The sequence below is a fragment of the Drosophila santomea genome, chromosome 3R (genome assembly GCF_016746245.2).
Source record: "Drosophila santomea strain STO CAGO 1482 chromosome 3R, Prin_Dsan_1.1, whole genome shotgun sequence".
Lineage (NCBI taxonomy): Eukaryota > Metazoa > Arthropoda > Insecta > Diptera > Drosophilidae > Drosophila > Drosophila santomea.
In genome coordinates, this window is record NC_053019.2 from 22,018,049 (window position 1) to 22,039,604 (window position 21,556).

At 42.3% G+C, this 21,556-nt stretch overlaps 1 protein-coding gene across 8 annotated transcripts; it reads right to left on the reverse strand.

The window, feature by feature from the left end:
- Nucleotides 1–248: 248 nt before the first annotated feature.
- Nucleotides 249–21,202, reverse strand: LOC120452154 (ABC transporter G family member 20). Of its 8 annotated transcripts, none has more exons than XM_039636251.2 (11): nucleotides 13,703–14,209; nucleotides 9,818–10,038; nucleotides 5,862–6,068; nucleotides 3,483–3,999; nucleotides 3,267–3,415; nucleotides 2,957–3,062; nucleotides 2,611–2,892; nucleotides 1,815–2,263; nucleotides 1,680–1,740; nucleotides 1,283–1,614; nucleotides 249–1,222 (listed from the first exon to the last, which is right to left on the reverse strand). In XM_039636251.2, exons 2-11 carry the CDS (start codon nucleotides 9,829–9,831, stop codon nucleotides 1,048–1,050), a joined length of 2,292 nt encoding a protein of 763 aa, XP_039492185.1. In that variant the 5' UTR covers nucleotides 9,832–10,038; nucleotides 13,703–14,209; the 3' UTR covers nucleotides 249–1,047. The 8 variants fall into 8 exon arrangements, with proteins under 8 accessions (XP_039492185.1, XP_039492183.1, XP_039492182.1 ...); XM_039636249.2 differs by having other exon boundaries at nucleotides 2,957–3,098; XM_039636248.2 differs by having other exon boundaries at nucleotides 2,605–2,892; nucleotides 2,957–3,098.
- Nucleotides 21,203–21,556: the final 354 nt, after the last annotated feature.

Sequence of the window (21,556 nt, forward strand, 5' to 3'; positions counted from 1 at the left end):
TTATAATATTTTTATTAACAGGCTAAAATATGGTTATTTTTAAACTAAATCAAAAGTAATAACAAAAGTAATTATATAATAAAAATATACAATCGTAAGAAATTGCAGTCCACTGGTTGCAGTAAGCTGTTAATTTCTGATTCACCGTATTTACCAGACTGTTATGAACATGCATTAGTAACATATCATTGGCGCCTATGTTAACCTAATAACATTCATTTCAAAATGTAAGTAAGCCAACAATAAAATTGAGTTTTATTTATTTATTCACTTTTTATTAATATTTATACATAACTGCGTTCAATTTAATGTTTACTTAAATAAATACGTTTTTCACTTGTTCGTTGTTCATTGTCTTATGTTTGCTCGTTGTGAAATACTTATGCTCTGCGCATAATATTTCCTGAAATATATTTTTACGTACTCTTTATGGTAGTTTACATTATTGTATTTAATTATGTTTTACCTTAAAAAACTTAAACCCATACAAAAAATGCTTTAAGCTACTTAATGTTAATAACAAAACCCACCATTGTTTTTGTTCGTTTTTCATTGTGTTTTCTTTTTGTTTAGGCTTGCCCTACGTGTATTCGCGTGAATTATGTAGAAAAAACAATCACAGTCCATTGAAAATATATAAAATTAGTTGTGTTTGTATGTGATAAACTGCCCGTGCCGGCATCGAGAAAAGGTCTAGTACAGAGAGTTGCAAATAATGGACATCTAGAGCAACGGATTACTGAATTCGTGACACAAAATATTTACAACATTGCATTTAGGAGAACCTAAACCTTACGCTTTAAACTACGAAAGTGCGGAACTTAGCCTAAGGAAAAAACGAGTGCCGAGCGAAAAACTAAGGAAAGCTAAGGAAAGCTGCGAATGTGCTTAAATAATTTATGACATTTGGGCAGATACGAGGGGAAGTGAAACTCGGAAGCGGAAGTAAGAAGAAGACCCGAAGGGGGGGTAAACTAACTAGGACGACAAGGACGACTAATCGTGTTCTAAAGTAGGCATCTAAAAGTAGCGTAATATCTGAAGATCCTAGCCGCGCTTGGACCGCAGCACGAGAAGCGTCAGCACCAGGAAGCCCACGATCCAGGACAGCGTGCTCACATAGCCGATGTACACATCCGACTCCAGTATCGCCCAGCCACGTGTGAGGATGGAGCGCAGCGACGAGGTGGCCAGCGTAAGTGGCAGGCACAGTGATATGTATCTGGTGGATAAGAAAACCTTCATTTCCATTCACAACAAACTAATCTTCGTACAAACTCACCTCAGCACCACGGGCATGCCCTCAATAGGCCAGATCACTCCAGACAGCAGCAGGGTGGGATAGAAGGAGCCCAGCGCCAACTGGATGGCATTCCTCTCCAGCTCGCACACCGAGGAGATGAGGAAGCCGAAGCACATTCCACACATGCCCTGCAACAGGGTCAGCACTATCACCCAGAAGAGGTCGCCGTTGTTGGTCACTCCGAACACCACCAGCATGAAGATCAGCACCAGAGTGGTCTGTCCGCACATCACCACGAACTGGGTGATCACGTGCGAGAAGAGGATCTCGAAGGGCGAGACGCCAGCCACCCAAGAGCGATCCAACAAGCCCTGAAAGGAAGTAAGCAAATTTCATTATAATTGTTCCCCAAAAAAGATAGTTTTCCTCGACTTACCTCAGTGCGCTCAATGATCAGAGCCGATGACGTCAAAGCGACAGCCAAGAAGAATACAATGCTATTAAATAAAAGAAACCGGAAAAACAAAAACATTAATGACTCTCCCATTAAATGTATATCTATAAAACCTACGTCAAGATCACGCCAGGTGCCACGAAATCGGTGAACGATGGATTCATGGTGCCGTAGATGGGGTCCCTGAACTGAATGGGCACGTCGCCCAATTTTGGATTGCTGCCGCACTGGCCGAGAAGGCCCATAGCGAAGTCCCTGAAGGCCAGCTGGATGTCCCGATTGAGCATGACGCCGATCTGCTGGTTGGACATGTCCAGCCAGACCTTGACCTCGGAGGAGTCGATCGTTTCATCGTCGGAGTCACGTCCCAGATTGGCTCGGGCAATAAAGGCGTCCGTGAAGTTCTCGCTGATGTAGACCGCCCCCCAAGCTGTGCCCTTTCTCACCGCTTCTTTGGCATCGTCCAGGTCATCATAATATGTTTTAACCACGCTTGTATTCAAATGACTCAGATAACGACATCCCAGGTTCTTGAAGTGGCATCCGTCCTCCCAATAGCAGTTTTCCTGAGAACACAAGTATTTGAATTGGTTAGAGTGCAAGTGATTGGAATACTAAAATAGTTGAACTGGTCTTTAATTCAAGTTGCATTGTCATTAAGTTTATATTTAAGTGCTTTTTATTTTCTCATATAAAACGCTCTGCTTAAATGGCATCAAATGGTAATAAAATCCCTATATAACTTTATTACGATTTTATGGTTGTGAGGGTTTTAATAAACTTATAAGTGTAAAATCTATAAATTTTAGTCGGAATTCAAACTAACAAACTCTTCAGTTGATGTTACCTTGAATACTGAGTAAAGTTTTTGAATGTGCGAATAATGTGTGTAAAATGTGTGTCTTACCCTTACCGTGTCGTTCATCTCTCCATTGACTATGGCCAGGTTCAGGCCCTGAGGATCGCGTCCGATGGCCAGGCAGAAGAGGATCACCTGCATGACGGGCAGGGCGAAGATGAAGAGCATGACGCCCACGTTGCGCCACATGCGGAGCATGTTCTTGGTGAGCAGGGCGCGGATCTTGCCCTTGGAGGTGATCTTGCACAGGTTGGCATAGCAGTCCTGGCAACTCTCCTCGTCATTGGGATTATTGTTGCGCCTGGATGGCGGTGGACTGTAGGGCTCCTGGTTGAGCTGACCCAAACGATAGATACAAAAGATTAAACCCTAGCAATCACAAGGATATTCTAAAACGAACCGTGTAGATGGAGCCATTGCTGTCGTTGATGAGCACCTCCTTGCTCTGGTGGAAATTGAGGCCCACCACGCCGCCCTCCTGGCTGGAACTCGGCTTGTCCATCTTGCTGCCAAAGGCCATGGCGTGCAACGAGATGTTGTTACTACTCCCGAAAAACCAGTTCAAAACCACAAACAGATGGAGGTGGAACACAGATTGCGAGCATGCGAGTGTGTCGGATGGAGGAGAGTCAAAGTGGAGAGTTCAGAGTGTTGATTAGAGTGGTTGTCATCGGGTTAGCCACGTGGTGCATGCCAGTCTAGATCCTTACCTGAAGTTTACATGAGTCACATCGCCCTTTTGACTTTGGATGCGGGACAGCTTGAGGAACACCTCCTCCAGGCTGATGCACTTGTAGATGGAGAGCAGGACGCTGGGTGACTCCTCGGCCAGCAGATGACCCGACCGCATCAGACCGATCTGAAGATAATTAATTTAAATTAATTAATTATCTTATACTTAGCTACCCAATCTCTGAATAACTTACTGTATGCGCCTGTCGTGCCTCTTCAATATAATGTGTGGTAATGATGACCGTCTTTTGGCCCGCCTTGGTGATGTGAACCAGGTGATTCCAGATGCTCTGACGCAGCAGTGGATCCACGCCCACGGTGGGCTCATCCAGGATCAACAACTCTGGATCGTGCATCAGGGCCACAGCGAAACTTACACGACGCTGCTGACCACCACTGAGATTCTTGACCAGACGCTTCTCCGACGGCAGATCAAGGAAGTTGAGCAGGAACTGTAGACGCTCCAGGATCTCCTTGGTCTCCATGCCGAAGATCCAGCCAAAGTACATCATGGTCTCCTGGATGGAGAACTCTCCGTACAGTGCGATCTCCTGGGGCATGTAGCCCACACGCTTTCCGGGAACACCTGATCCCCTAGTGCCGGGCTTGCCGCCCAGCACAAAGATCTCACCGGCGTCCATGTAACGACGACCCACGATGCAGGACAGCAGGGTGGTCTTGCCACATCCGGAGGCTCCCAGAAGTCCATAGCTGGGAAAAGAGAAAAAGAAAACAGATTAAAATGTGTTTATTAAGGATGGAATGTTAAAGTAATAAAATCCTAACACATACCATACTAAATCAAAACCGTCATTTATTATTTGTAAACTTAACTTGAGAATACACTTATATTGCCTCTAAATCTTTTTTGAAAAATATTATTGGATAGCAGACGTTACTTATTAGCATTTTTAGTTTTACTGAAAGGTCTCATTTTTATACGTTTTTCGACCATTAAAAGGGGGTCACAAAAGGTCAAGTCGCCAACCGTGACAAAGAGGCAAAGAGATTATATGAAAAGCAAGCAGAAAGAGGGAAAAACATTTAGCCAATTCAGCACGAAAACTGTCGCCACCGTAAACAAGCCTATATATGTAACTGGATAGATATATATGTACGTATATATACGATCGTGGCATGTCGGCGGCGATGTCAATGCTAATTTCAGCAGTTCAAGTTGAATTATTTCGAAATGTTCACCTTGAAATGTAAGAAATGCCAGCAGCTATCACAAAATGCGACTCCGCCCCATTTTTGTGTGTTTGGGGAGGGGTTAGTCCCCCATTATTATTATCACCATCATCATCATGATGAACTTGGTGGCTGTGATTATTGTGATTATCGCATTGTTAGTTTGTCGTCTGTTTTCGTTTGGTCTGCGGCCTTTGACAAAAAAATATTGCAGCTCGTAGGTCGCACGTTTTGGCCTCTTATTGAATCTATTATTATAATTAGCGTGCTGAGCCATTTAACGAATTAAACGAGACAAAATCTGATAATATAGCCCCTGGGAATGGGAGTGTCTGTCTGGAAGTTGGACAGCCTTTAATCGACTTCAATCGCTAATGCACTGACTTTGAGAGCCCAAAAGCAGTTCGTTGACTCGTTTTGAGCCGAAAAACAAAATGTGACTAACTCGGCGACCTGACCTAGGTCAAAAAGCTGAACGAACCAGGCTGTTAACTGGGTCAAGACTGCTGCACAGACGGCGGAGAATAAAATAAAAAATCCGTTACGACACAGCATTAATTCGCTGAATTAATCACTCAGAATGCCGAAAACAAGAAATAAACAAACTTTAATAATACAGCTCGGGCCGTAACCAATGCCAAAGGCAGCGAAGAAAAAAAAATGAATATACGATTTTTTATTTTTATGGCCCCTAAATGTTTGCCAAAAATTCGTGTGCCGCAATTAAGCACATGTGCCGCGACAAAGATGGCAATAGATCAGTTTGGGGGGTCTCTGAACAAACATCATTATTGTTTTGCAGCCATTTGCAATCTCTTCAGACGACAATCGATCAATATAGCCGGGCATATTGGTTTTGTTTCGAGAATAACGCAAATAAGCCCGGTGTCTGGCATACAAATAGATTTCGGGATTAATTGGCAAGACGTGTGGACTTAGTCGCGTCATTGACGTCAGTTGTGTAGCGGCTTAATTGGGATCACTCCACCAGGGGCATCTCTGCGATCCGAGTTCAGGTGAACTTTCCTAACGACCCTCGCTTAGCCGCTAGAATTATCATGCAAAAATGCCGTTTCAATTGCAAGATAGTCGAACGACTAAACCGGTTACTCGAATATAATAGCCGCAATTAGACGCAAGCGTAACCAAGTGACCTCTGATGTAGACGAAATCGGATCGGAGATCGGTGCAAGTGCAATCAAATCTGCGACACAAGGAAATCGCTTAGCATTGCTGCTAATTTCAAATTCGAGTTCAGCCAGCATTAGGTGCTAATTACTTTCGCCGTTTCTATTTTATGAACTCGCTAAATTGAGCTGTCAACATTTCACTTTTATTGATGGATATCCCGCCCCGGAATTGCTCTCATCACTCTCACTCACATTGTTCCCTTGGGCACGGTCATGTTCAGGTTGTTCAGCACCTGGTTGGCATTCTTCTTCTTGCCGTACGCCTTGAAGGCATGCCGCACGGATACGGCGGCCTGTGTGTTCCGGGGTCCATTGGCCGGAGCACCCCATGCCGCCACGGCATTGGGCTGTGTGCCACCATCGTTGTTTGTGGCCGCCATCGCGGACTCCGTGGAAATGCTGCAACGATATGGGGAAATAGGAATTAGTTCAAGGTTTCAGGTTAAGCGTTTCAGAAAAGTATTATTATCATGGTACCTAGAGTTATCAAATATTAATTGTTGAAATACCACATCTAGTATTATTTCTAGAGTTTATTGCAAGTCACTTCATACTATCAACATTTTTAAAATCATAGATTATCGTATGATTAAGAGAAACCCAAGCTGACTTATTCGTTAGAGTTAAACAAAGTCTTAAAGTAAACAATGCAGCTGCGAGTTTAATGCATAAATCGTAAGAGAATTTACATTTTAAATGCACGCTGTTACTGAACTTGAAAAAAAAAGAGATTACTAAGATTACGTTTATTTAACTTTAGAGATCAATAGCGGAATTAGCAAACTATTTATAAACTTTCTTATGAATTAATAAAAATTGCACAAAGTAAGATCTCAGTTTCCATGTCCATAAAAGTCGCTAAAAAAGTGATGACACACTTTTCAAAAACGCCTTACGTATCTTTTAGTTACTCTGGTTTTGTAAGACCTTTCTGAGCTAATCCTTTTAAGTGTGAACATTAATGGGAATCATCTGTGTTAACCATACATTGTAGAGAGTTTCAACTATACAAAACTGGTTTCATTCGCTGGCTAGAATATTTAATAGTGTTATAATTGGCAGCTTCCTGCTGTCGCATATCAGATATATACATTTGCATAACGTTTTGCATTTGAACCCGCTTTGAATGTGTGCTTTGGGCTTTGTGGGGTATGCTTCAATAGCTCGGCATCTCGACACCGAAACTATGTCAGCGGCACATATTGCAAAAAAGCATAAAACAGAGCGAAACGGCAAAAAATACAATGGACAAGCTTGGCAACACTTTTCATTTCAATATTTATAGTTGGGCACTCGTCTCTTGAGCAACGCGCTTTTTGGCCACTTGGTCGGCCGAAAAGCTGGAGTCCAGCCGAAGTTAAAGTTAAAGTTAAGCTGAAGTCGTATTGAATGCACGAGGTGAGGTAAAGTCGTTGGCCAAGTCTGGTTTTGGACCAGCAATGGTTGGTTGCCCAACAGCCATCCATCCACTACCAAGTTGGTCAGCCGTCGAGTAAATATGCAAGACAACTTTGCAGTTTGCAGTTATCATTTGCATTTGCATTGGCAGAAAATTATGCAATTCCCATGCAGTTTTTGCACGCGTCGCAAACGTGTAAGCAGCCAAAAGATTCGACAATTTTGGGTCAAGGTTAGCTGCACTGTTAGTCGGGGAAAGAAAGTTCATAATTGCCTGCAATTAATCACATTCGCACCTTATAAACATATTTTGACTGCCAGCTATAAATTATTTTTTTCGGCTTTTCATATCATTAGCGCTGGCAAACGAGCAAGTCATACCAGAAAACGAGAAGCGAGACAAACAGACCCAAATATAAATAACACGCTGGAGGGGGAAACTAGTTCAAGGTCACTAATTGAGCGCATTCGATTGACGATATTTTGCCTTTTTTCTGTTCCCACCGAAGTCGCTTTCGAAAACGAAACGATTTGACCGTCCCGAGTTTTTGCTAATAGATTGCGTTACTTCTCGTTAAGATAAATATTCGATCGGCGGCAAATATTTGCATTTAATATATGGCACGAGATGGGTTGGGATTGGAATTGGGATTGTGTTGCCCAACGGTCGAGTGGCGAGCAAACATCCTCAAATAGCTCCGTTTGCAGGGAAAATTAAGTGGCTATATTATGCGGCCTATCAAATATTAGCATAATGCGCTGACAACATTTGGGGCTGGGCCGCACGAATTCTGAATATCAAACGCACTCAGAAATGCTGCCATGCTGCAATTTCATTCGACCAGTTGACGAAATGTGTTTCAAGTTCGTTGCCTGAGTCTTTCGATTTGCGTACGCGCACAGTGGTTGGCGCGGAGTTAGTCACAGCCCAAAAGCCAAGAGACAACAGCCAACACTCGCGGGTTGCGTAAATCGGTGCGTCTCTGTGTGCGCCAGTCAACAATGGACAAGGTCAGGCCAGGTAGTTTTTTATAATGACAACAAACCGACATTTTTTCCTCTTCTCCTCACTTTTGTGCTTGACATTTATGGCTTGAAGATTTTTACCCGCCGTTGGTGGTGTTTGTTTGTGCTTGTGAATGCTTATTGATAATTTAATTAACTATTAGAGCGCTATTTATGCATGCAGCGATGTGCTCAGCACGGGTCCACCATCTTTTGTGACTCTTATCTGTTTGATTTCTTCACAGACGCACCCATCTGAATGGTGGAGCGTGAGAATTGGTTAGGCTTTGTCAACATACCGAGTTTTGGGCGGAAAAAACACTTCGAAACAACGGACTCGTCATTTCCCTTAACCAGAAACCATTAATAATATTAACTGCACTGCTCTGCCATAACTGACACATTTTCCTTTCCGCCCTTTGCTCACCGTGCTAAATGCGAACTTTAGAATGTGTAATTGTCGTGGCGAATAGTTTGAAATAAACGCGTGCTGCGAGAGGCAAAGAGCAGAGTGACTCCCACCGAGACGACAGTGAGGTCATCTAAAGATATAGACTAGGAAGTACACAGGGAGAAAAATCAGATTTGATGTATAAATATTGATTGTACAGAAGCATGAACGAATTTTGACCCGTCCTTCAGTAAGTTGATTGTAATCAATATCTAAATGGGCTTCGTTTTTTTCAGTGCCACTTTACATAATAGCCTGAGAGGCTGCACTTCGTGCTGCGATTTCATTGATGATCGAGCCTCCTAATCGTCTATAATCATTGAAGGGGGAGGCATTATCGGGGCTAAAATTGTTCCTGGCTCCGATGAGCTGGAGTCTGTCACGCATCAATGCCAGCGAACGAATGCTGAATGCTAAGCACGCCGATCCCCGGTGGGTTCTTAGGACTCCAGACTTCAGGGGAATTCCAGATCGGACCGGGTACTTATTATTGGCAGGCAAAACACCTCTTAGCCATTTCCATACAAGTCGCTGCCACACGCGGAAGATGGAAATGTCGTGTAATTGCCTTTTGCTGTACTCTTTTTGCGCGCGCATATGATTAAGAGCTTCTATTCTTGGGACAACGAGGAAGCCATTGAACTGACAGACTTGTCATTTGCCAAATAAATCAGCAAACCTCCATAATTTACAGACTGAAAATTTAAGCTGGGAGATACCCAGCAAGTGTTTCATCTTCACATGAATCGTATGAGTTCGCAGAAGTTGATTTAAAACCAAAAGAAGACGAATTCGCAATGGCGGGGCATTATGCAATGAGCCTTTTGGTATTTGACATAATTACAAACTCGTTCGCCCCGCTGAGAAATGCGGTCGCATTTTTGGGCCTAGCTGGCAAATATGCAAAAGCGATTAAAAAATCAGCAAAAGACACAAAAAATACAAAAAATACATATATGTGTTCACAAGTGGGAAAAAAGACAGGCAAAAGGGTGGAAGAGCTGGAAAAGTCAAATCGCTGGATTATGCAATGTTGATGGCTGGACAAGTGTTGAAGTCGAGATCGGGCGTTGACAGCAGGAAACTGGTAGATAATGCCGATTCCCCAAATCCCAAGCCGATGACTGATGGCCGATTGACTTGCCACCAAGTGGGTCAACATCAGTGGGTCAAAGTGGAGAAAGAAAAAAAAAAACGAAAATAAACCGAAATGATTGCGTTTGTTTCGCACCTTGATTGCAATTTATAGTCGTAATCTCTGCACGTTTACCCACGAATTTACGAATTTACTTACGTTGATATCAGCATTTTATTTGTTTTTCGTTTGTTTTTTTGTCGGCGATGGTGGGTGTTGTTTTGTTGGCTTTGTTTCGCCTATTGCTTGCTTTTATTTGCCTTTGTCTAAATGCTAGTTACTTTGTTAAGCGTATACTTTTACTTCGCTGCCGGGCCAATCTTTTGCAATGCCCAAGTGGCTGAGAGGCTGTGCTTTTTATGTGTTTCAGGCACACATTGCTGAAATGTATAAATAATAGTCATGTTTGAGCGTAAATTTTTGTTTGATTTATGCATTGGCTGGAGACCTGGAGTTTGCAGAGCTTGTATGTGTATCCATCTATTTTTCTCTTGCCGGCTTGTGTTTCTTTCACCTGTGCTTTCAATATTGCGCATGCGTCACGTTGTATATGATCTGCTTTGGCCAAAAGTCAAGTCATTGATGCTGATGAATGAGAAATCATCAATGATTTTACGCCATAAGTAGCTTAGAATTTGGGAGAAAAGTCTGCTTCTAGATCACTCGAAAAGTAACAACAACCGGTTGATCCCCGTTTCAAACATGATACAATCAGCACCTTGCGGTGTTTACTACTGTAGTTGTGGTAATGGTATAATGCCATAATGCTGAGTCATTTCAGATGACTGCAGTGTTGTACGGTCAACTTTTACACAACTGTGAATGTTTCTTGGACCAAAAGCGGCGATTCGATATGCGAACGGACCAAAAGCCGCTTAGTTCCGCGCAACAATAACAATTTAAGTAGTAATAACAATAATAATTGAGAGCCCGATAGCAATGTACGCATTTGACATTGGATCTCTGATGTTTTCGGAGTCACTTGGAGATGTGTTAAGCACCGAAGTATCAGCTTTCAGCTTTGAAAACAACAGGCAAGTTCTTAGCAATCATTTGCTATTCGCTGATGCCTAGTTTGCATGCCGAGTGCGTTGCCGTTTTTCTATTGCCAAGGTCAAAAGTAGCTGGCATGCAATGGTGTAGCTCCGTGAGTTTCCGGTGCAGCGGAAAGTTTTATCTAAGCGCTAACAAGTGCGTCATCCCATGTGCTAAGTGAGAACCCGAAAAAATAGGGGGCAAGCAAGCATCAGTTACGAGTTAGTCATCTGAAAAACCCATGGACTCGCAATGCATTTAAAAGTTGCTCAATCAGTTGGTGGCCAGTTGAGCATAAAAGCATACAGCCATTTAACCATTTAGCCGCTTAACCAGCTGCAGACAATGCTTGGATGAATTTATTCAACACAATTTAAATTTCAATGGGGCAATCTCGATGCAAGCGCTGAACGACTTTTCAGCAGCTGCAGACAGGAAAAACCATAATTAAAACTTAAGGCTTAATGGGCCTACGTGTGTGGGCTACAAAACGACATTAATACGGCCTCGAAAATTTTAAGAATAACAACCCAAAAGAAAAAATCTCCTCGATGTGCACTCAACACCCAACACTTTCGATCTCTAGTGGCCAGTTTTCATTTTCTTCGACTGGCTTTTCCGATGACATAATTTCAGGCACGTATGTCGGTGAGTTGGCTTTCCAGCAGAAGTGCAACAGTATGCGACACACTTTCGTGACTGCAACTTCTTCGACGGGCGGGCATTTGGCCATTTCTGCAAATGGCGAGCCAAACCAGTTAGCAACTGGTTCTGCAACAGGTCTTTAGACTTTTCTGCGCTCCGTGCCCAAAAATAAATAGTCGAGCACTCACCCTCACTCCCGCACTGACTAAAACCAAGGTGTTAGATAATCCAGATGGTAGTCTGTAAAGCCAACTTGAGTTGGACCTAATCAATTCGCTAGTGGCGTGTATCGATTGGCAGTAGTTGCTCTACTAAAACCAGTCTGAAGTCCGATTCCTGCGAAAACTCGAAAGAGAATGTCCGATTGCCTCAATTAATATTTAATTTTCTCAATTGTTGTGTATGTCTCACAGTTGCACAATCACATCCAGACTACTTGGAGTTCAGCAGGGGTCACGTGAACCCCGACAAATGCTGGGCTTGCCATGGAATATTTTTCCACCCCTTTTGAATTTATAATGTCCACGAGTCGGAATTACAGATGTACCTTAAAGGTCTACAGCTGTAAGGCCAATTGAGAAATCAATATGACGAACTGTCGTCCGGATTTAATCTCAAGCAGCTCGTTAAATATCTTACTTGACTTTATTGAGCAATTAGGGCCTGTTGATCGGTTATTAAGTGACCGGCGTCATGGGACACAGCACAGTATTAAGTCCAGTTTAAGAACAATTTGATTCTGATTTGTTATGCAGTTCAGTGCAATCATTGTAAGGGGAAGTATTAGCCGTTCGCTTAAAATCGGTTAGAGCAATGCAAATTGTTTGCAATTAGTCTAACAATCCCCATAATCATATCGGAACGGATCCGATTGCTAAGCGAATTTTCTCGAGTTCTGCCGGCTATTTATATAAGCTTTTATCTTAATAGCTCAGCGCCGCTGCCTTGGTATTAATTAAGTGTCGCAGCGTTTTACGGCTTAATAATGATGCCTATACCTCTGGATATCTAGACACAGTCTCAGTCAACTTCACACTGTTGCCGAGTGGAATGGATCGAAGGCACCTTGAACTCTGCTCGAGGCATAGCCGCGACGTGATAAACAGAGAATAAGAGGCCCCGAAAATGCTCACAGACCGAAAGAAAGAAAGACAGATACTGGAAAACAAAAAAACCCAAGTCGAATTTACCAGTTCAAGTTTAAACTTTAAATGCTGCACAGCTCGGAAATGCACATGTGGAGAGAGAGGGGCTAAAACCTTGACAACTAATTTCAGGGCCTTCGCCGAAGGTCTTTGGGTGCACAAAATACGACGATGAATGCACTTTATTGTAAGATATAATTGTTATTATTATGACGCTTTGCAACTTGTGCAATGAAAATGCAAAAAGTCACAGAACTTAATTGCGCTGAACTTTGCTCGAATTGCAATTCGCAATGTCCAGTGAAAAAGTGGCTAGCTGCTATCTGTTTGTAGTTGACCTCTTCCCATTTTGGTGGTGGGCGTCACCTACAGCCGCTAATTCGTTTATTTGGTCAGACGGGACGGATCAGCTGGAATGCGCTGATCTCAGGCATATACTGAGAATCAAAGGGCTTTTAGGTAAATACTTATGGCAGTCGTAGGTCAGAAACGTGTTTTTTACTGCCCGAGGAAAGTGCTTGAAGTCCGGCACTAGAATCAGAAAAATTCCACTGCAACAAAAAGCCAGGCAGTTTATTGTTACTGAGGCTTCTGCACTCTGCCATATAGCCGATCAATAAAAACAACATTACGCAAAGTGCTCTGGCGATAATATTCATGTACAATGGCTGCATGAATGACACATCGGGGCGATGTGAAATGCAGTTAATGACCGAAATTATGACCACATTTTCCACAATTTTTTTATGCAATTCACATTCATTACAGGCAAAATGTGTAGCAATATCGCGATGGAGTTGCCGTCGACGGATTGGTAATATCAGAGTGGGCATATTCTAACAACGTCTTGGGGAGGGACACGATGACCACCACTCCGCTTATTATTTGTATGCCAAGCGCGGAGCACACGCGTTGAAACATTTTGAGGGGAGAAGGAAACGCGGGCGGAGACATCCACTTTGTTATTGATGATGTGGATCTCGATGATGATGATTATGATGATGGTGGAAGTTCGCAAACAAAGTAATTGACGACAAAGCAGCCATTGGCAGCGGCCATTTGTTTTTGTAAAGAATAAGCTGTTGTTCGCTTAAATATCATACTGAATGCCTTTTGGACGATTTCCTGAAACGTGTGTCGATGTCGGCACTGTTGGCCATTCAAACTCGGCAAATTCCAAAAAAGTCCCATTTTGTTTGATGAGCAAATTTACACTTACAATGCGCGTTCTAGTTGGACTGGGAGCAAATATGTTTGCAAACAATTTCAGTCGTTTCGCTGGTTTCGTTTTATAATCCACTTCTCGCCAAACGAAAGACTTAGGACACGAACGCGATCGCTTGGGATCTCAATAGCCGATGGGGATGGGATCTGTCGACGTTCCACGGGGGTTCACACTTAAAACGGCGAGCGGACCGAGGAGCGTATAACCGGAGCACTTGCGTTGCGCTGAAAGGTTCGGCTAAGACTGACTTTGAGTCGCTGGCCAAAAGGCGGACTGAGCCGAGCTGAGTTGACTTAAGCTGATGCTGAGACGCTGACGCTGCGTCGACGTCGGCGCTGCTGGCTTTGCACTTTACACTTTGTCAATGGTAGCGACAGAGATGGAGGCAGCGCAAGAGCAAGTGCGAGAGAGAGGGAGCGAGCGAGCGGTAGGCGAGCGGACTGCGATTGCACTTTTGCACGTGCGTTTCAAGCGCGACTTTTAACGCGTCTAGTTGTTGGACCTGCGAGTGACTGACTGTCTAAGTGCCTGAGTCTCGACTGAAAAGCTAAAGCTTAAGCGATAGCAAACCGCAAAACACCTGCGCCTCAAAACCACTCGAAAAGCCACTCACTTTTGAGCGGTTTGGTGGCAAGTTTGCGGCGAATGAGCTCGTCGCGTCCAGCAAAACAAGTGAACGAGTGGCAAGTTTGTTGGCTTCGCTCCTGGCGGCGGTTCACCTTCTCTGAAAAAGGGCCCCGGTTTTTGGGTTTTTTACGTCGTTGTTGTGACGTTACATGTACATACATACCACTTATGCAATCCACGAACGACCTTGGCTATCTTCTTCTTCGGCCAGAATTGCAAAAGCCCAATGGGCCGCTCACCCATTCACTGCGCCTCTCTTATTTTTTTTAGATCATTTAATGGCTTCATTTGGCCGTAATTGCAATCGCAATCCCATTAAAATTCCCAAGTCTTTTTTTATTAGGGCTGCTACTGCTTTTCTTTGCACAAGTAACTAACAATCCAACTGGAGCAAAGTTCACCGCTAATAGATCAAATGGGCCATGGAGAGATAGACATTTTTGCAGCTGCTCAAGGCGAAATTAAATGCCTTAATTACTATAATTGCTATGCCAAAGAATGCTTTTGGTGGCTGAGTGATGGACAGACAGGCAGCCAAGCCGCAAATTCAATAAACATGTCTATATAAAAATTTTTTTGTTTGCCTATTGCACAATTTCAATGTCATCCAAGAAGAAAAAAAAATCGAAAAAATTAACAAGCCGGCGTTAAGGGCGTGACTAAGGGCGTTTGACGTGTGTTAGGGAAAAACGAAGCCACAAGAAAGAAACAAGAAAATATCCAAACAGACTAAACTGTCCACTTTTGCGCAATGCTGACATTGAAAATGCACAGCCAACTTGGCGATGTGGGTGTTTCTGGCCAAAAGAGTACCATCGAATCGGGTGTTGTAACAAATCGCGTTCGAACATCTTAAGCAGGTGGTCAATGGTCAATGGACAGCAATACAATAGCAAGTTGGGTTTCAATTTTTTGGGAGCTTTATATTTTTTCTTCTGCTATTAAACGGCAATTAACTGGCAAGGTCGCCTGCTACACATTATAATATCTGCCCGTCATGCTTTCCTGGGATCTAAAACAGTAACTTATCAAGCTAACAAATCGCTATATAATTGGCCTGTGTGATTTTTTCCTTACAGATTACTCATTCGCCAGGTGGAACGGGCAGTCGGATTTAATGAATCGCATAAAACCGATTTCGCGGCTGACTGATGGGCCTGTAAACATCCTCGTAGTCGCTGCAATGGATATTACTGTAGTGTACATAACAAGCAATTCAGACTTGTTTCAGGGGATATCAAGAAATAAATAAACGAAGTGCGTCGCTGTCGCACTTGACATGGTTTTTGGAACATACGACGCGCAACGTGCTAATGAGCCCTGAAAACTCTGTTCCTCAGCCCTCATTCATCATTAAATTGGGATATGTGGCAATAGTTTTATAACGGTTATGATTCACTCTGCTCATCCACATCTTGTTTCCATTTCCATGTAATTTACAATAAGTATGGTATACTAACTTGTGCAGTGGAAGCCGTGTGAAGCCTTCAATATTTTGGCTCTTACAAGTTGCAAATTTCGTAACTGTTGTCTTAGTTTCAACTAATGGATAACGCCCACACAAGTATAACACAGCCAACACGGCTTGCCATCAAGACGAAATCCAAAACTAAGCTTGCAATTTTCTAACTTGGCTTTTTGTCTTTCTTTGTCTTATGGACGTTTCTTTTTTTGGCCAGTCATGCTGTGCAAGCAACTACAACACCTTGGACAAGTTTGTTGACTTCGGCTTGGAAAAACGAGAACAACAACAAATGCTAAATGTGAAAATAGCAATAAAGTTATTAAAGAAATTGGTTGACAAACGTTTTTGGGTTTTGCCATTGCATCAATACTACACTCGACAGCTTCACTTACAATTTCGCTCTTTTGTCTTGCGATGTGCACATTTCAAATCCACATTTATAGCCCTCCATTCCCAGTCTTAGTCCCCATTCATTTCAGTTTAGTTTCTTCTTTCCCTCCATTTTTCGGTTTATCTCTCTGTTTTTACGCTGCTGTGAAAATGGGCACAAGGTCGTCGGTTTTGAGAGGAGGAAGTTTGCTGGGAAGCTGGCGGAGCAAAGGGGCCAAATTCCAGACGGACTGCAGAAGCTCCAGTCTGGCTTTAAATTAATTGCATCCAGCCACGAGACGACGGTGGCGGCAAACTAAAGTCCATAAAACGGATTGCACTTAACGATAAAATTTCCCTTTCGCTCGAAACTCGTTTTTGTTCGCTCACTCAGACTGTGTCCTAATCCCCTGTGAATCACAGGAGATTTAATACAAGAAAGAGGCATTTAAAAATACCGTTGAAAAAGAGACCTTAGCACTAAAATTAAAAGTAACTCTTTGAGCGAGTCGAGTAATTAAATTGTATCTTCCTGTTCCTGTTCAACCATAGGCAACAATTGACCTCAAGTAAATTGCCACTTTTTAAGCCATCAGATCAATTAAGTTTCATTAACCTTTATAAGGTTGTTGTGTTCAAATCTTTCCAAGATATTCAAGATTTTTCTCCAATTTTGCTCACTGCAGCTCAGAGCAATAGAGTGAAAAGCTCGAGCTGCCGCCAAGCTTTTCAGCACTCAAAGTAGTTTCTTTCGCGTCTTGCCAAATATTATGCAATTTCTACAACTCTGAGCTAAGGCTCGACTAGTTTGGCATATTTTCGAGTGGACACATGCAAAAGAGCTGCTAATGTAACAGATAAATTAATTACAATTAGGGATTGTAGCTGGTTCATAAACAAAGATCTACGAAATGGCAAACGCAAACGGCCCATTGGTTTTGCTGTAATTACTTGGTTCACTTGGAATCACAGAGTAGAAGCTGAATAGTAAAGTGAATCTGGCTTGACTCGTCTTCAGCTGGAATAATTTGTGAAGATTTTGGCCAAAGCTATCAAAAAAAGAAAACATAATACACGCCCCAAATGTGTCAAGGTCTTTTGTAAACCAGCAAATGAGCAAAAGAAACAAGCCACATAAAATTAAATCAAATGGAAACCGAAAGCTGGTCGAGCGATTTGGGACTGAGCTCTATTTTTCGGATATACATATATCTATAATTATCGGGGGGAAAACTTTTTTGGCACACAATGCAAGGCATTTGAGTCAGATTTTTGCCAAGTTGATTGGTCGCGTTGTGCAACTTTTTTGTCTGTTTGACCACATTTTGTGGCAATTAGCAGACTGGCCAAATTGTTGTTAATGCTATGAGCAAATACGCTGAAATAGTTGCTCTAAGACAATGCATGTGGCTTCTTGCAGTGAAAGTACCTTAAAGATATTTACAAAATTTCACAAAAGAAAAACGACCATAACAACGTCATTGTTTCGTGGAAAAGACCGTCGCACAAAAGGCCTAAGAACAGGCGAAAATTTATGCGACAGTCTTTATTCAGGACAATTATATTAAGCCTACGTGATATGGCTGGTTGACATTAAAATTTAGCTCACACTTTTTAATTCCAAACTGTGTTCTTCAGTTTATCAAAAGGTGGTAGGTTACTCAGAAATGCTAAAGCCAGAGACACTTGCACATCACGGAAATAAACCTTCAATTGTTAAAGTTCTTATGACACGCATGTGCTCTTTTTTTTTCAGATTTCTTTTTTTTATTAAAATGAGTGGTGATTTCCTTTAAGATCTGTGGCCTTACAGGTCAAACGACTGTCTCCACAGTGAGTGGGATAGAAATTAAGCATAATCTACCTTAATGGCTAAAAAACAAAGTTCAACATAGCTTGTAGACGGTCTGTCTGAAAATGTACGTATAGAACATGGCTTAAATAGTTACTAATGTTCTACAAAAGATAGTTTCAAATAGATTTGCTCTACGACCTTTGAAGCCTATTACTGGAGATCAACGAGTCTGTACATTCTCAGATCCAGTAGCTATAATCGTGTGACTGAGCAATCAAATGGTTATTGAGCTTACGTTTTTTGTCTCGGCTAATGTCATTTATTAGACAACGCTGACGACTTTAAATTGCTTTGGAGCTTTTACTTTGAGCTTGAGTTTTATATCATTTTGCTACGCCAATTCAATGAAAAGCTTAAGTAAAAGCGGGCTTTTAGGAGCTAAGCCAAGTTCAAAGTGAAACGATAAAAACGTGGTAGCTATACGATTCATCAAAGCTCATATCAAAGCTTTTTACACTATGCAACACATTTCGGGGTATAGGTTTTAAAACAACCATTAAATGATGGGCTCAACGTTAACACATATTTGCTAAGTATATACAACTTAATATAGATTTTACGTTAGTCATAAAGGATCCTAAATTTGGTGTAACCAATAAATTTCCTTTAAGCCTTCTTAAGTAAGCGATAAAAAATAATTTTAATTGCGCCATAAAATAACTGCGCAGATTAGCAGATAGCTATCATTGATTGCAAATGGTTTTCAGAATTCCAATTGTACAGTCAGCCATTAGAATTTTAATTTGAACGCGTGCTAAAACTGTTTTAAACGGCTTCGTCTGTATGAGGGCGTGCTTGGGTTGCAAATCATCACCCACAATCGTCCATAACAACAATTAATGACACGCCAGGAGCGACAGGTATAGGTAAAACATGTTGACAGACAGAAATCGGAGTAATTTCCCAATACTTCGATGCCACTCACATCTGAACTAGTTCATGCGGAAGTGACGTAGCTGATTGTAAGGTGGATGTTGTATAATGAAGGCCAACACAAGAGAAACACCGTTAAAGGCAACAAACAATCTCATTTCGACCATCGATACGGCGGTTATAGATCCGACCTAAAGCCGCATTCGAATGCTAATGATATGATTATGTTTGAAATATATTGTGGTACATGGGTGTTGGCATAAAAAGGGGTGCTAGAATACAAAGTGCACATTTAATTATAGACATTATCAAAGGAAAGTTATTTGTAGAGCACTTATAAGTTCATATTATAAGTTTGTACCCTAAATTGAAATACTTCTGTGCTACGCCCTTGCTTGGGATCGCATGTGCTGCCAATATTATGTCATTCAAAAAGCGAACCAAAGAAGAAAACCAGCATAAATGAATGACCAATTTTATTTGCATAAAGCCGATACTTTCGCAGCGAAACACACCTCCCTTGTACCTGAAGTTGCGTGGAATTATGGTAAAATAATTTTTCACACATTGTGCGAAATCGACCGATTGCCGGATGTGTCACAATCCACTCAGCTGCAAAAATCTGCCGGCTGACGCTGATTGCGGCGATGATGGACGTTAATTTGTACGAAAACTCATTTGTTTGCCATTATTTGTGCGGATTTGTGAGGGAAATTATTGAAATTTGCAATTAGTTATATTAAATGCTAAGTGCTGAAAGCCAGCCAGCCGTTGCCGAGCGAGGCTAAACAGTCTCTTTAGTAGAAACCATCGCCCTATAGCTATAGCGACCCTGGGTTCTATTTTTAAGCCTTCAGCTTGGCGTTCAGTAGCTCATCGCAGAGTGTGCCATAACTTGCTACGAATTTGTTACCTTACTACGTATTTATATAATTGCGAATTTCACTCGTCACTTTGCAAAGTGGCTGAAGTTGCTAAAGTTGCTTAGCATGTGAATAAATGCAATTAAAGCCCAACGCTTAATAAGCATGACGTGGAATTTGCGCAGACTATTACGAATTGCAAAATTGGGAATTTGCCAGGCGGCGACAAGCTGGGCTCACGGATTCCTGACTTCGACTCCGACTCCGATAATGATCAGCTCCCCAGTGAGTTGTCTATATTTTCATTTCACCCAGCCAGCCATTATGCCAGCCTTGTGCAATGCACCGAACTCCAGATGTAGAGGGCGGCTATCGAGGATCTCAAATAAGTACTTCACAGCTCGCTCAATAATGAATGTGATGATATGCGGTTTCTTTCACTCGGCTTATTTGAATATTCATTAAACGGCGAATCGAACTGATAAATATGTTTTTCGATCTGGCGTTCCAAAAATAAATGACATAAAACACGTGCCCGACTGTTATGCAATGTGTATGTTTAAGCTTTAGCTTTGCAATAAATAACCAAACTATTTGATTAAAACATAACGAAAACACTATGTTCTTAAGCGGCGACCATGAAGCAAACAACAATTTGTTGTTATTGCTTGGGTTAAAATCGAATGACTTCGGCAACGAACTTTAGATGATGATCGGTAGATGGTTCAGTTCCGTTTCGACGACGGCTCTCGACTTAACGACTAGTTTATGGACCATTAAGGGAACTGTTAAGCCAGCTGTAATGGCTGTGACTCACATGGCACTGGGATCCGACCAGCTGAAGTGCCGCTTTATCCTTTCGAGGTCCATGACGGGCTGCTGCGTCTGCTGCTGGCTCAAGGTTGCCTCTTTCTTCGGAGCCATTTTGCCGTTTCCGAAAGGGATGCACTGGACACTGGGCACTGGGCACTGGGCAATGTGGTTCAATGGATGATGCGAATAGCAGTTGCACAACTGGTTTGCCTGCCGCAGCTGCCAGTAAATAGTCTTGTTTATTTCGATTTGTTTCTGCACACACACCGATCGGTTTTTTCACACTGAAATTCGCGTGCGCCTCCGCACAAAACAAAAGACTTAGGCAGCGAACTAAGACTTCATATTAGGCGCGAGTGAGCGAGCGTTTTTGCTTTTTTGCTTTGTCTTGTAACAGCTGTTTTCTGGTTTTCAAACTCACAACGTGGACTCGAACGACAATCGCAAGGGCGCGGCGACAACAGCGGACTTTAAAGAAAGAGCGCAGGTAAAACACGTAATTTGATTTATAACTAACGCTTCTTTCTTATAAGGTACACGTAATAAAAGAGCACAAAGTGATATCGTTTTCTTTCGCTATATGGCTGTAGCTATTGCTTTGCTGCCGATTTCTACTGCTGCTGCCAAACGCGACGAAGTCGTGAACGAAACTGAAACCCCAAGACGCGCGCATCAGGCGCAAGAGCTGCCGAAATGCGACAAAAGCTGCAAAACGAGAGAGCTGCCGAGAGTTTTATTTAAAAAAAAAAAAGAGACTTGAGATCGTGGGCCAGAGAGAGAGGCAGAGAGATTGTATTTTATATGATGTTGATATAGTTTTTTCACATGGCTAAACATGCATGGCTTTAGTCATGCACATGAGGCAGTGAAATATCAAAAATCGAACACACCGAGCCAACGAACTTAATGGGGGAATGTAAATTTGTTAAATTATTGCAAAGGTAATGAGCTAAAATCGCTGTGCAGATAGTTAAATAAATAAC

What these genes read in the sequence shown, in the direction of transcription:
- LOC120452154 (XM_039636244.2), bottom strand. Translation starts at nt 20,684, where the DNA reads ATGGCTCCGAAGAAAGAGGCAACCTTGAGCCAGCAGCAGACGCAGCAG. An exon ending in AGATGAACGACACGGTAAGG is followed by an intron (nt 2,264 to 2,604) that starts GTAAGACACACA and finishes TTGTGTTCTCAG; the next exon opens with GAAAACTGCTATTGGGAGGA. An exon ending in TGATCATTGAGCGCACTGAG is followed by an intron (nt 1,615 to 1,679) that starts GTAAGTCGAGGA and finishes ACTTCCTTTCAG; the next exon opens with GGCTTGTTGGATCGCTCTTG.